Raw genomic sequence first — 11,703 nt, 5'->3', positions numbered from 1 at the left:
CCATGTTATTAAATGGTGTATGGAATACAAGTTTTGTTTCATTTTTTTGCATGAGGTGTAGGGCATATGGAGACAGGGTGTTCTGTTAAGGCACTCTGTGGTGCAAAGGTCACCAGTTCGAAACTTCACGGGCAAAAATCCAGCCATGCTAAATGCTAATGTGACCTAGATAGAGTGCGATCCTCAAGTGATTTTGACAACCTAAATGCTCTTGGGTCATGGCTACTCAAATTACAGAATAAACGTGTCAGTGATCTCAGAACTCACATAATTTAGCAAATATATCTATATATATATATATATATATATATATATATATATTAATTTTAGTTTTAATTTAAAATAAGTAAATAAAAAGTAATCTTCACTAGAGATAGAAATTGTGATTGGAAAACATGTTCCTAGAATCTTATATGAGACACCTAAATACTCAATGCCTAATAAATATTTGTCTGCCTAAGTACTCAATGACTAATAAATATTAAATATTTTTCATTTAGTCCTTTGTTAGTGGCATTGGTCTACTCGATGCCTAATAAATATTTGTCCACCTAAGTACTCAATGACTAATAAATATTAAATATTTGTCATTTTAGTCATTTGTGAGTGGTAGTGGTGGTATTTATTTCGAAGAGAATGTAAAGTAAGTGGTAATTTTATTTCTTAATTAAAAAATTATATATATATATATATATATCATATTTAATCATTGTTTTCATAGTTAAATAAATAAATAATCATAAATATTTTATTTGCCATTTAATTTTAAAAAATATTACAATAAATTATTAAAAATAAATTATAATTATAAAAAATCTAATCAGCTTTTAAAAAATTATTTAAAATTATAAAAAAATCTAAGCAATAAATCAGTGGAATTATTAAAAAGGTTCATTCTAATTTGATATACTATTTTTGACAAGGATTGTTTTTTTTTACAAAAACGGATAGTGGGTATATTAGATACTTGGCCTTAATGCCAAAAAGCGGATTACAAAAGGTGAGTCTAATTCCACGAGTACCTCACAACCTTGCAAGGCCGTGGCATTTATGCTTAGCTCACATCTCTTTTTAGCTGCTACTAAGTGATCAATTTCAGAGATTTTCCCAAGTTTGTGAATACATACAAACTGATTTAACAGTAGGCAGTAAAACATGACAGCTTTCTAAATTAAGGAATTGGTTCCCATGTTTCCTGTCCGCCTCTGAGCAAGGCTCCAGCCATAAGAAGGGCTGCTTTGTTGGCTTCAATGTCCGCCTCCTTATTATTAGCTCTCAACACATGGTAGAAATTCAATTTCTGGAATGATTCTCCAAGATCTGTTATTCTGAAGATCAGCCTTGCAAGCCTTAGGTCTGTTGGCTTAGAATGTGTCACCATAGTGTTAATGATAACCTGAGAGTCCCCAATTACATTAGCCTCCCTGATGTTCAGCACTTTCAAAATCTTGAGACCTTGGAAAAGAGCCAAAGCCTCAGCTTGAATGCTAGAAGTGGTGCCCAAACCCCAGGCGAAACTGTGGGTCGTTATGCCATCTGGATTCAGTATGACGCCTCCAGTGCCAGCTCTTCCAGGATTGCCCTTTGCAGCCCCATCAAAAAATAGAGAGTATCTCTGATGTTTTGTGATCCATCCCTGGAATTCTTTAGTTGTAACCCTTATTTGCCATTCTTTGGGGAGGGAGATACTCTTTGCAATTTTTTGGAACTGAAGATCAAGAGAAGAGCCCCAATTTATATCTTGCTGGCTGAGATTTAAATCATCTTTATGATCTCTCGGACACTCTTTTAGCTAGCATTTAATCTTAACTACCACAAGCTTGGCATCCTGTTCGTAGTTTCTAAAGATCCTTTTATTTCGCTCAAGCCAAACCTACCAACAGATTATTTTAGGGAGAGTAGACCAAGCAGCTCTGATAATTTTGTTTTTTGGAGGAGGACCATGATACCTTTGTAGCCATTTAGCAAAAAAATCAGGAATGGAGGAAGGCAAAGCGAAGCTAGAACTCAAAGTTCCCAGCAGCTCGGTCCAAATCTACAATGTGAAGATGCATTCAAGCATCAGATGAGTTATGTTTTCCTGGTTTACCTTACAAAGGTTGCACCTTGAAGGGCCGTGGAAACCTCGCTTCTGAAGATTATCATTTGTCAAGATTTTGGAGTGGCATAGCAGCGAGTTGAAGAAATCGATTTTTGGCAAGGAGGGATAATGCCATATCCCTTTCCACAGCTCTGGGTTCGTGGCCACATGAGGGCGTTCACATAGCTTGGCGTATCCTTGAGCTACGGTGTATCCACCAGCCTGTGCACCCCAACCTCTTGAGTCCCGATTTCGAGCCAGCGATGGAGCCAATCCGTGGAGCTTGGAAAGCAAGACCTCGCGCTCCATAGACAAATCTGGGGGCGTTTGAAGATTCCCGACAGAGATGTCCCATAGGGAACACATTCCAGCCTCATTCATCCATCTGCGCAGCACTTGAAGAGAGCGACAGTCTCCCAACGGCTCGTTATTCATTATTCTGTCTGTCCAAAGGTTGATCCTTTTTCCATTTCCGGGAACCCAGTAGGCATGAGCATTGATGAGAGGATAGGCTTTGATATAGAGCTTCAGAAAGGGCGTATTTGGATGTGTCAGAGGGTGATCTAGACAGCGGGAACGCTGGCCTTTGAAATATTTTTTCCAAAGAGCTAATTGCGCCCAGCTAGGATTAGGTGCAATAATTATCCAGATTAGCTTAGCTCCCATTGCAATATTATGATAGCCAAGATTTTTGAAATTCAAGCCTCCTTCCAACAACGGTTTGGAGATGGATTCCTAGTTGACAAGCATAATATTTTCTCATTCTGCTTGCCCCCCTTCCAAATTTTTTTTCGAATAATCTCCTCCATTTTTCTGAGAATACCAGTGGGAGCAAGAAGGACAGAAAAATGAAATAAGGGAAGGATGTTAAGGACTGATTTGATGAGAACAGACTTACCAGCAATGTTAAGCCAGGAAAAACCCTAGGCAAGCAGCTTTTTCTTGAATTTCTCCAATTGGGGGAGCCAATCTCTGTTGTAGGCTCTTTTGAGAAATACAGGGAGGCCCAAGTACTTGAAGGAAGTCCAATTTGAGGAGGCGGCGAAACCAAAGGATCTGGAAATGGCATTAAGCAAGCTGGGAGTGGTGTTCCAGCAATAGATATGGCATTTGCCATTGTTTAGACTGCTTCCCAAGATCATACAAAACTCGTCCAGAGCTTCTTTAAATCTGGAGGCAATGAGTACAGAAGCAGCTCCCAATAGCAAGGTATCATCCGCAAAGAGGGCATGATTTATGTTTTTAATGCCTCTTGCTATGCAGAGCCCAATGATTTCTTGATCTGTCATTTTTTTGTCTAAATAAAAACTGAGAACTGAGGCTTGAAGAACAATTTTTGACAAGGACTATTAATAACCAATATTTTTTGATAAGTTTGATAGGAGATAATGTCTAATATATCATTATAAAAAATCTAACAAAAAAATCAATTGAATTATTAAAAATATTCACTCGAATTCGATATATTTTCTTTGACAAAACTACAAAAATTAATATTTTTTTATAAGCTTAACTGAAATACATCTTCATCATATCTAATATATCGCCGTCTATTTAAGACCAATAAACTACTAATGACCAATATTTACATGAAAATGTTCTATTTTTAAAGTCTTCGGTACCGACTTCGTCTACCTTTTTGTTTTCCACGGTTGGTTCAACAAGCAACTGTCATTATTTCCACCGTTGTTTGATTAAACAATTATCATTGTCTTCTATCAGTGCGCGCTGACCATGGTCCTTCTTCAGAGGCATCTTTGAGGGTGAAATGTTTCAGATGGTTGAAGCTGCAACAACTTTATTGCAGGGCATAATTCTTCGTCTCTCGGCTCCGAGGCCGTCTATACAAACCTGTATTTGCACGTTTCATTCAATGGGACGACCGACAATTTATCTTCTTCTGCTTGCGCTAAAGGGAAACGATCATTGCCCATGGATCCTTTCTACAACGAGAATGAGTACAGGTGCCTGAAACTTGACAGCGATGGCAGCCACACTGTCTACAAGGTCGCTCCGCCACCAGGACAGAACAATGTGAGAAACTGGAGAGCGGACTGGAAACTGGACCGATCTAATGTTTTGAGAGGATGGCTACATTATTATTTTAATTTAAAAAATATTTTCTCTTGCAATATTATTTTGATGAATGTACTTTTGGGTTTCAAGAAAGCAAATTCAGTGTCCTAATATATGAACTTGGGAAAGGACAATGCCACTGAAGGAAAGCGCTAATGAATTGCGCCCACTTTGAAATAACGTTAAAGATATTTTTCTCTCAGTTGTGGTGGATAGTAGACACCTTGTTTTTACAAAGTTTTAATATAAAATTATTCAAAAACAAAGTTTTAATATAAAATTATTCAAAATGTGGGTAATTTTTTCCTTAAATTAAAAGGAAAAAAATCATGAAAAGAGAAAGCAACATAAAATTAAAGGAATTTGCAATGAGTGCTTTTCTAAAGGTAAGAGTGTTTCTCGAAATTCCTCATGCATTAAGATAAATAATAAGATACACGTCATCAAAACACGCCACAATTTTGTTGAACAAATGGAAATTTTAGCATGATTTTGAAAAAATCTGGTAGAAGTTTTTGAAAGTCTATACTAGCATGATTTTGAGAAAATCTAGTAGAAATTTTCAAAATTCGAGTTAGAGCTATCAAGCTTCAAGATTTTAGGTGTCAAGGTTCTTGATGGTGTTGAATCCATTTCCACAATGAAAAAACGATTTGAACACTATCACAGTTGGTTTATAGAATATTTTTTATGCCGAATTCTAGCAAGAAATTCATCATTCTAACAAAATTGTGGCCTATGTAGACAATGCCAATAAGATATATGGAATTGGAGACATCTTTCATATTCACAGAAATTTGAAGGATCTACCCACTCAACGTAACTCATTAGAAAAACCAAAGAGAATTTGTAATGGGGGTTGGAGTAGGAAACTTGCCATAGAATTGATTTATACACCGCCTAAAACCCAAAGAGAAATTGTAATGGGGTTGGTGTAGGAAACTTGCCATACAATTGATTTATAAGCATCATTTTTCACATCCATATGCTTCCATGGTGAGTAAGCAAGCATTATTGCAATGAAATGATATTTTAACATCCACAAGACTAAAAATAGTCTATGGGACCACCAGTCTCCTTACTTTTCACCTTTCACAATTCAATCCTTTTCTTATTCAAATTGATGATGAGTTGACCCAACCTTCTAACAGTCCCCTCGTTGAAAATACAATGCCAAGGAATCTATGCTAACATATTCCCATAATTGTCCCTGATGTCTTTGAAAGCATCACATTCCAAAATGAGATGTTTTTCTGATTCCACTGCCCCAGACGTGCAAAAGGTACACACTCGTTCTTCCCAAGCTTCTTTATGTCTTTTCCACTGTCTTGTTTCACACTGACGTTGTTGTGAGTTAGTTCTTAATTGAGCAATAAGAACCTTTTACCGCCATGAAATGCTAGCTCCAATGTACTCTTTTTGTTGGAGATCACAAGTGGGGTTGAATTCTTAAACATAGTACTTCTTCTTTCTACCCAACTCTTTTCCCCATATATGTTTATAGAACTTCTCCATAACAAAAATATTTAGCTCCTTGCTATTTGTGGGACTGGTACTGAGGTAGATATTCCATTTTTGCATCTATGCATAGTTTTGTCTCATCCATGTTTTCTTTCTTTCACTCGTGCCTTCATTGAAGATAACATTTTTGATATGGAGATGCTCTACAAAATTCCATTTCTCAACTCCCGTCAAAACAAAACACATGTGCAACTCACCTTTACGGTCGAACACCCTCTTCACATCTCTTTTCCCCATATATGTTTACAAAACTTCTCCATAACAAAATTCTTTAGCTCCTTAATATTTGTGGGACTAGCACTGAGGTAGATATTCCATTTTTACATCTATGTGTAGTTTTGTCTTATCCATGTTTTCTTTCTTTCACTCATGCCTTGATTAAAGATAACATTATTGATACATAGATGTTCTATGAAATTCCATTTCTCAACTCCTGTCAAAACAAAACACAAGTGCAACTCACCTTGACAATCGAACACCCTCTTCGCATGGTTTAATTAATTAAATTACATTAATAGCGTGGGTGAGTATATATAAACTATTTTAATGATTAAATTGTAGTTGTGTTAGTTGAGGATCAATGTGTGTGGCTAGGTTTAGTAAATGATAGTTGAATATGGTTAAGTCGTGTCTGACAAGAGTTTATTTTGATGAACATATGGCTAACCATAATTGACTATGGTTGAATATGGCTGAGTAAGAGACTGTCAATAACTAAGATTGAGTGTAGTCGACCAAGGTAGACCATGGTCTACTATGGATGACCATGTTGACCATGGGTGACTATGGTTGACCATGTTTAAGTAGGGTTGATTATGGTTTAACACAGAGAAACCATGGTTGACTATGGTTGACCACAATTAACCATGTTTAACGAAGGTTGACTATGCTTGCCCATGAAAGACTATAAATGACCATGATCGACAACATTTGACAATGGTGACCAAACTTACCATGGTTAACTATTATTGCCCATGGTTGCTTGTGGTTGAGCATGGTTCATTATGATTGAATATAGTTGACCAAAATATACCATGGAAGACTATGGAAGACCATGTTGACTATGATTTAACATGGTTAACTGTGTGTGATCATGCTTGATTATGGTTGACCATGTTTGAGCATGGTTAAACATTGTTTAACATAGTTGACAATAGTTTACTATGGTTGGGTTTCATCACAATGTGATGATGGTGAACAATGATATTCAATTATGCTACCAGGACATGTTCATCGCATCATAATGTCAAGTTTTGTTTAACACATTGCAACACCAAGTTATGTTAGTCAAATTTTGATGTCAGTTTATGTTCATCACATGGGGACATTGGGTTTTGTTTAGCACATAATAACGTTAGGCTATAGTCATCGCATTGTAACATTGGCTTATGTTTATCACATTGAGATGTGAGGTTATGTTTGTCACATTGTGGCACTAAGTTAAGTTCTTGACATTGTGACATCAACTCGGGAGCTCTATTCATCACATTATAATGTCACATAATGTTTGTCACATTGCAATATTGAGCAAATATTTTCACAAACATTGGGTCATGTTTGTCACATTGTGATGTTGGGTAATGCATGACACATTACAATGTTAGGTTATGTTTGTCACATTACAACATTAGGTAATGTTTGTCACATTATGACATTGGGATATGTTGGATTGAATCACAATATGATGATGTTGAATGGTTATGTTTAAATGCAACATCAAGTTATGCTTTTCACATTGCAACATTGAGTTATGTTCATCACATTGCAACATTGGTTTTGTTTAAGACACCGTGATGTCAAGTTATGTTTGTCACACTGTGACGTCAGGTTATATTCATCATATTTTAATGTTAGTAATGTTTAACACATTACGTTTCATGTTTTGTTTGTCACATGAAAAATTGGGTTGTGGTCAAATTGCTAGATTGATTTATGTTTGAAATATGTGAAAAGAAGTTTTGGCTAGGTTCCTTGAAAACATTTCTAATGAACTTTTTCCTTTGTCGTGATGGTAGGAACTTTGCACTGGCATGGCATATTGTGTGGAAGGAAACTTACTTGTGATGTGATGTGACACAAATAAAACAATTGCTTAATGACCTAAAATGTTTGCTTTCATGTGATGCAATATTTTTGTTTCTTATGATGTATCAAACTTAAAATAACTTTCCTTGTCACATTGATAGCAAATCAACTTAAACTTTGTAGATAACGATTCATACTTGTTTTAAGGGCATTGTTGGTAAAATAAATTCATTTATACTATGTAGATGATGATTTAAACTTGTTCTAAAAACATTGATAATAGCTTGAGTTTATTTTAGTGAATAATTTTTTGTCATCAATCTAATTAAATTTATTGAATTACTTGTATTTTATAAATAAAAACTTAAAACTTTTGTCATTATTTGTGTTATTGAACCAAAATGTTTATAAAACCACATTGCACAACTCGGTCGCATACAAAGAAACACAAGAAAAGTTACTGAACACGTGTTCTCTTCCTATTTGCCATATCATGATACACGGCATCGATCCCAAATGAATTTACTCCGTTCGATCTCGTCGTTATCGACGGCCACGACTTTGAGATGGCGCCTGCACTCTCACCCGAAAACTATATAGCCTCGCATTCTGCTTCTTAGAGGTTATTCGTCAGTGTGCCAGCAGTGTTTGGGGTTTTTCTATTTATTGAAAGCTTTTAGTCGGAGTTTAATTTGAGAGGCGGTGGTGATGGATTCTTCAAAGGCTAGTTCTGGGAAAGGCGCGGGTGGGAGAAAGGGAGGAGCAAAGAAGAAGTCAGTCTCCAGATCCTCAAGAGCTGGCCTTCAATTCCCTGTTGCAAGAATCGGAAGGTACCTCAAGAAGGGCAGGTATGCTCAGCGAGTCGGCTCGGGGGCTCCCGTGTATCTGGCAGCCGTTATGGAGTATCTCGCTGCCGAGGTATGAATTCACTGGTTTTGCTGTATCCTTGAGCTCTTTTGTGTAGCATCTCTCGTTGCAAAATTGAAGTGTTAGGGTTTGTGTGCTAGGGTTCTGATCGTGGGATTCTATTTTAATTTCTTGATTGTGACTTTTCGAGCAGGTTCTTGAATTGGCTGGAAATGCGGCAAAGGATAACAAGAAGAACAGAATTATACCCAGGCATATCCTTTTGGCGGTAAGGAACGATGATGAGCTCGGAAAGCTGTTGATGGGTGTGACTATTGCCCATGGAGGAGTGCTTCCTAACATTCACCAGATTCTTTTGCCTAAGAAGACCGCAGAGAAGGCGGCTACCAAGGAGCCTAAGTCCCCCAAGAAATGAGCTTGGCAGCTATTTTCTTTTTCTCCTCTGGTGTTTATAAACACCACCTTTTGATGGAGTCGTTAGCCATTTTAGAGCCAGTGGTGCTTACTTCTTGTTCCACTGAATATGCTCCTGTGAGTGTAGGGCCTTCTATCAGGAAGATTACAATTGTAATCTAATCTGGCTTCTAGTATTTTAAAGTTCGAAATGACTTGCACATTGCTTATGTGGAACAGGGTCGCGGGGTTTCGATTTTCTTTGAGGTATGTGAGGTAAAATTAAATCAGGTGGATTTGGGAATTTGAGTTGACTTATGTAAAGCAAATCAGGTAGATATCCGAATTTCAGTTGACTGATGCAGAAATAAATCAGGTGGATTTGGGATTAAACGAGGGCTCTTTTGCTTCATGTTTCCACAGTTAGAGGGGATGGCAGTTTATGGAGATATACAGTCTGTATCAATTTGGTTTGGGGTTGAATTGCAATTATGCGTTTTTGCAGTACAAGAAGAGACGGTTATTGACATATTTCCTCAGTTATTTGAACGTATTTGTCAAATATTCTGTATTAGAGTTGGTTTTTCCATACTTCATTTTAGTATTTTCTGTATTACAGTTGGTTTTTCCATACTTATTTTAGTATTTTCTGTATTAGAGTTGGTTTTTCCATACTTATTTTAGTATTTTCTGTATTAGAATTGGCTTTTCCATTACTTCATTTTAGTATTTTCTTATAACTTAAGTGAGTTAAGTATTCTAAGTTATAAACTCAAATAGAGATTTGATGCATAATAATATAATGGACATCTTTTACATAATATTACTCAATACCTATCATGTTAAATAAATCTTTTACATAATATTACTCAATACCTATCATGTTAAATAAATATACTGATTGCAAAATTCGAATTAAAATAAACCAACCGTTGCCATGTTAAATAACTAATCTAATTTCAAGTTTAAATGAATACATGAGCGTAACCTATAATCATTATGAATGCATGATCGTAATTCACAATCTAAAATGATGGCAAAATTCAAATTTCAATTGTTTTTCCGGTTGTAAAAATTATGTTGTTCTTTCATGGTCAAAATCAATTGAATTGGGAAGTACAAATCTTCCAATAAGTGATACTAAGCACATTAAATATATGCATTGAACATTTTGAAAAAATAGTCTATTTTTTGAAACTAAAGATTGGAATTTAGTTTAAAGAACCAGGACTGAATTGAAGTTGTCTATTTTATACGTTTTATAGCCTTTAAAATATGAACTAGTGAACTTGAAGTTGGTCATCTTCACGCGTTTACCCGATCATATATTTATACTCTTTTAAAGGGTAATTATTAAAGTGGTGGAATTGAATTTGGGATGGTTTTGTGTGAAATATAGTTAAATTTATATGGGGAACAAGTTTCCATGTTGATTTCAACATTGTATTATTGTTCTAAATCTTGTTTTTGATATTCCATCCATATAATTTTTTTTGTTTGGCTATATTTTAATGGGTTAATTTTGAGTAATTGAGTAATATAAACTAGTATAGATTTATCTTAACTCTGGATTTAACATGAGCAAATTTTATTAGATTCAAATTTTAAATTTCTTCATATTTAAATTTTTTTTTGGGCATCGATGGATTTAGTCTTTTTGGATCTCCATTAAAAGGAGAAGCTGTTGGATCTTTCTACATTATGTGGGTTGTTTCTTCCAGTTTTGTAATCTGTGGCAATCTTGGACAAGTGGGCTATATAGATGTGTTTTTATGAGTTTTTCTTGGTTCAGTCACTGGTTGATTTGGACTATCTGTCTATTGTTGTTCTGCAAATAGTGGGGGGCTTTATTTTATAGCTCAAGTGGGCTATATAGATGTGTTTTTATGAGTTTTTCCTGGTTCAGTGACTGGTTGATTTGGACTATCTGTCTATTGTTGTTCTGCAAATAGTGGGGGGCTTTATTTTATAGCTCATTCATCTGTCTTATGTTTTTCCTGGTTCAGTCACTGGTTGATTTGGACTATCTGTCTATTGTTATTCTGCAAATAGTGGGAGGCTTTATATTATAGCTCATTCATCTGTCTTATGTACTGAAGGCCTTTTATATTTTCTTAATATAAATCTATACTGGTTTTTTTCCTCTGAACAAAAAAAAAACTTTTTTTAGACTGCAAAATACAATGTGTTATTTTTCATTGTTTAAATTGTATTTTTGAATTTTTAATGCTAAATAAAAGAGTGTTGTTAAATTAGTTTGTTCACTTGTAATCCTGTTAACTGTAGTTTCCATGGAACTTGCTTCTTTTTAGGTGAGAGCATGAAGGTTTGGATTGGCATGTAAAAAGTCGTTGAATTTTATGAAGTTCCTATAGTTATAAAATTGCCTGGAAAACAATAAAATTTCTGGTATAATTTTCCGGAAATTTGTGGAAATTTGTGTAAATTAGTCAACCTTCAATATTTTGGAAATTTGAAAAAAAATTCAATGGGGAATTTTGCCATTTGGAATGCCATTACTTTATAATTTTCAATCTATGTGTCCATGATTATTCAATATTCAAGGATCGTTGCCAATTATGCTACATGGCCCGGTTTTTTAACGTTGGGAACTGTCATAATCCTGGTCCAGGTTTCTTGCTTTTGAGTTGACTTATTCAAAAACAAATCAGGTGGATTTGGATTTGGAAATTTGAATTTATTTAAATAGAGTTGATTTTTTTGGTAAAATTTTGATTTGT

The 11,703-nt window shown here is 35.3% G+C and overlaps 1 protein-coding gene across 1 annotated transcript; it reads left to right on the top strand.

Annotated features, from left to right (window-relative positions):
* The first annotated feature begins 8,325 nt into the window (after positions 1-8,325).
* On the top strand, positions 8,326-9,549 carry LOC149195734 (histone H2A-like). Its single transcript, XM_089405416.1, has 2 exons — positions 8,326-8,620; positions 8,763-9,549. Exons 1-2 carry the CDS (start codon positions 8,411-8,413, stop codon positions 8,982-8,984), a joined length of 432 nt encoding a protein of 143 aa, XP_089261542.1. The 5' UTR covers positions 8,326-8,410; the 3' UTR covers positions 8,985-9,549.
* Positions 9,550-11,703: the final 2,154 nt, after the last annotated feature.

Source organism: Pinus tabuliformis, chromosome 2_2, assembly GCF_031772625.1.
Source record: "Pinus tabuliformis cultivar Carrire ecotype Pingquan chromosome 2_2, CPIR1, whole genome shotgun sequence".
Taxonomy (NCBI): Eukaryota; Viridiplantae; Streptophyta; class Pinopsida; order Pinales; family Pinaceae; genus Pinus; species Pinus tabuliformis.
This window is presented reverse-complemented; position numbering and strand designations above follow the sequence as displayed.

Coding starts and splice junctions, on each gene's coding strand:
- LOC149195734 (XM_089405416.1), top strand. CDS start 8,411: ATGGATTCTTCAAAGGCTAGTTCTGGGAAAGGCGCGGGTGGGAGAAAG. Junction 8,621..8,762: donor TGGAGTATCTCGCTGCCGAG/GTATGAATTCAC, acceptor CTTTTCGAGCAG/GTTCTTGAATTGGCTGGAAA.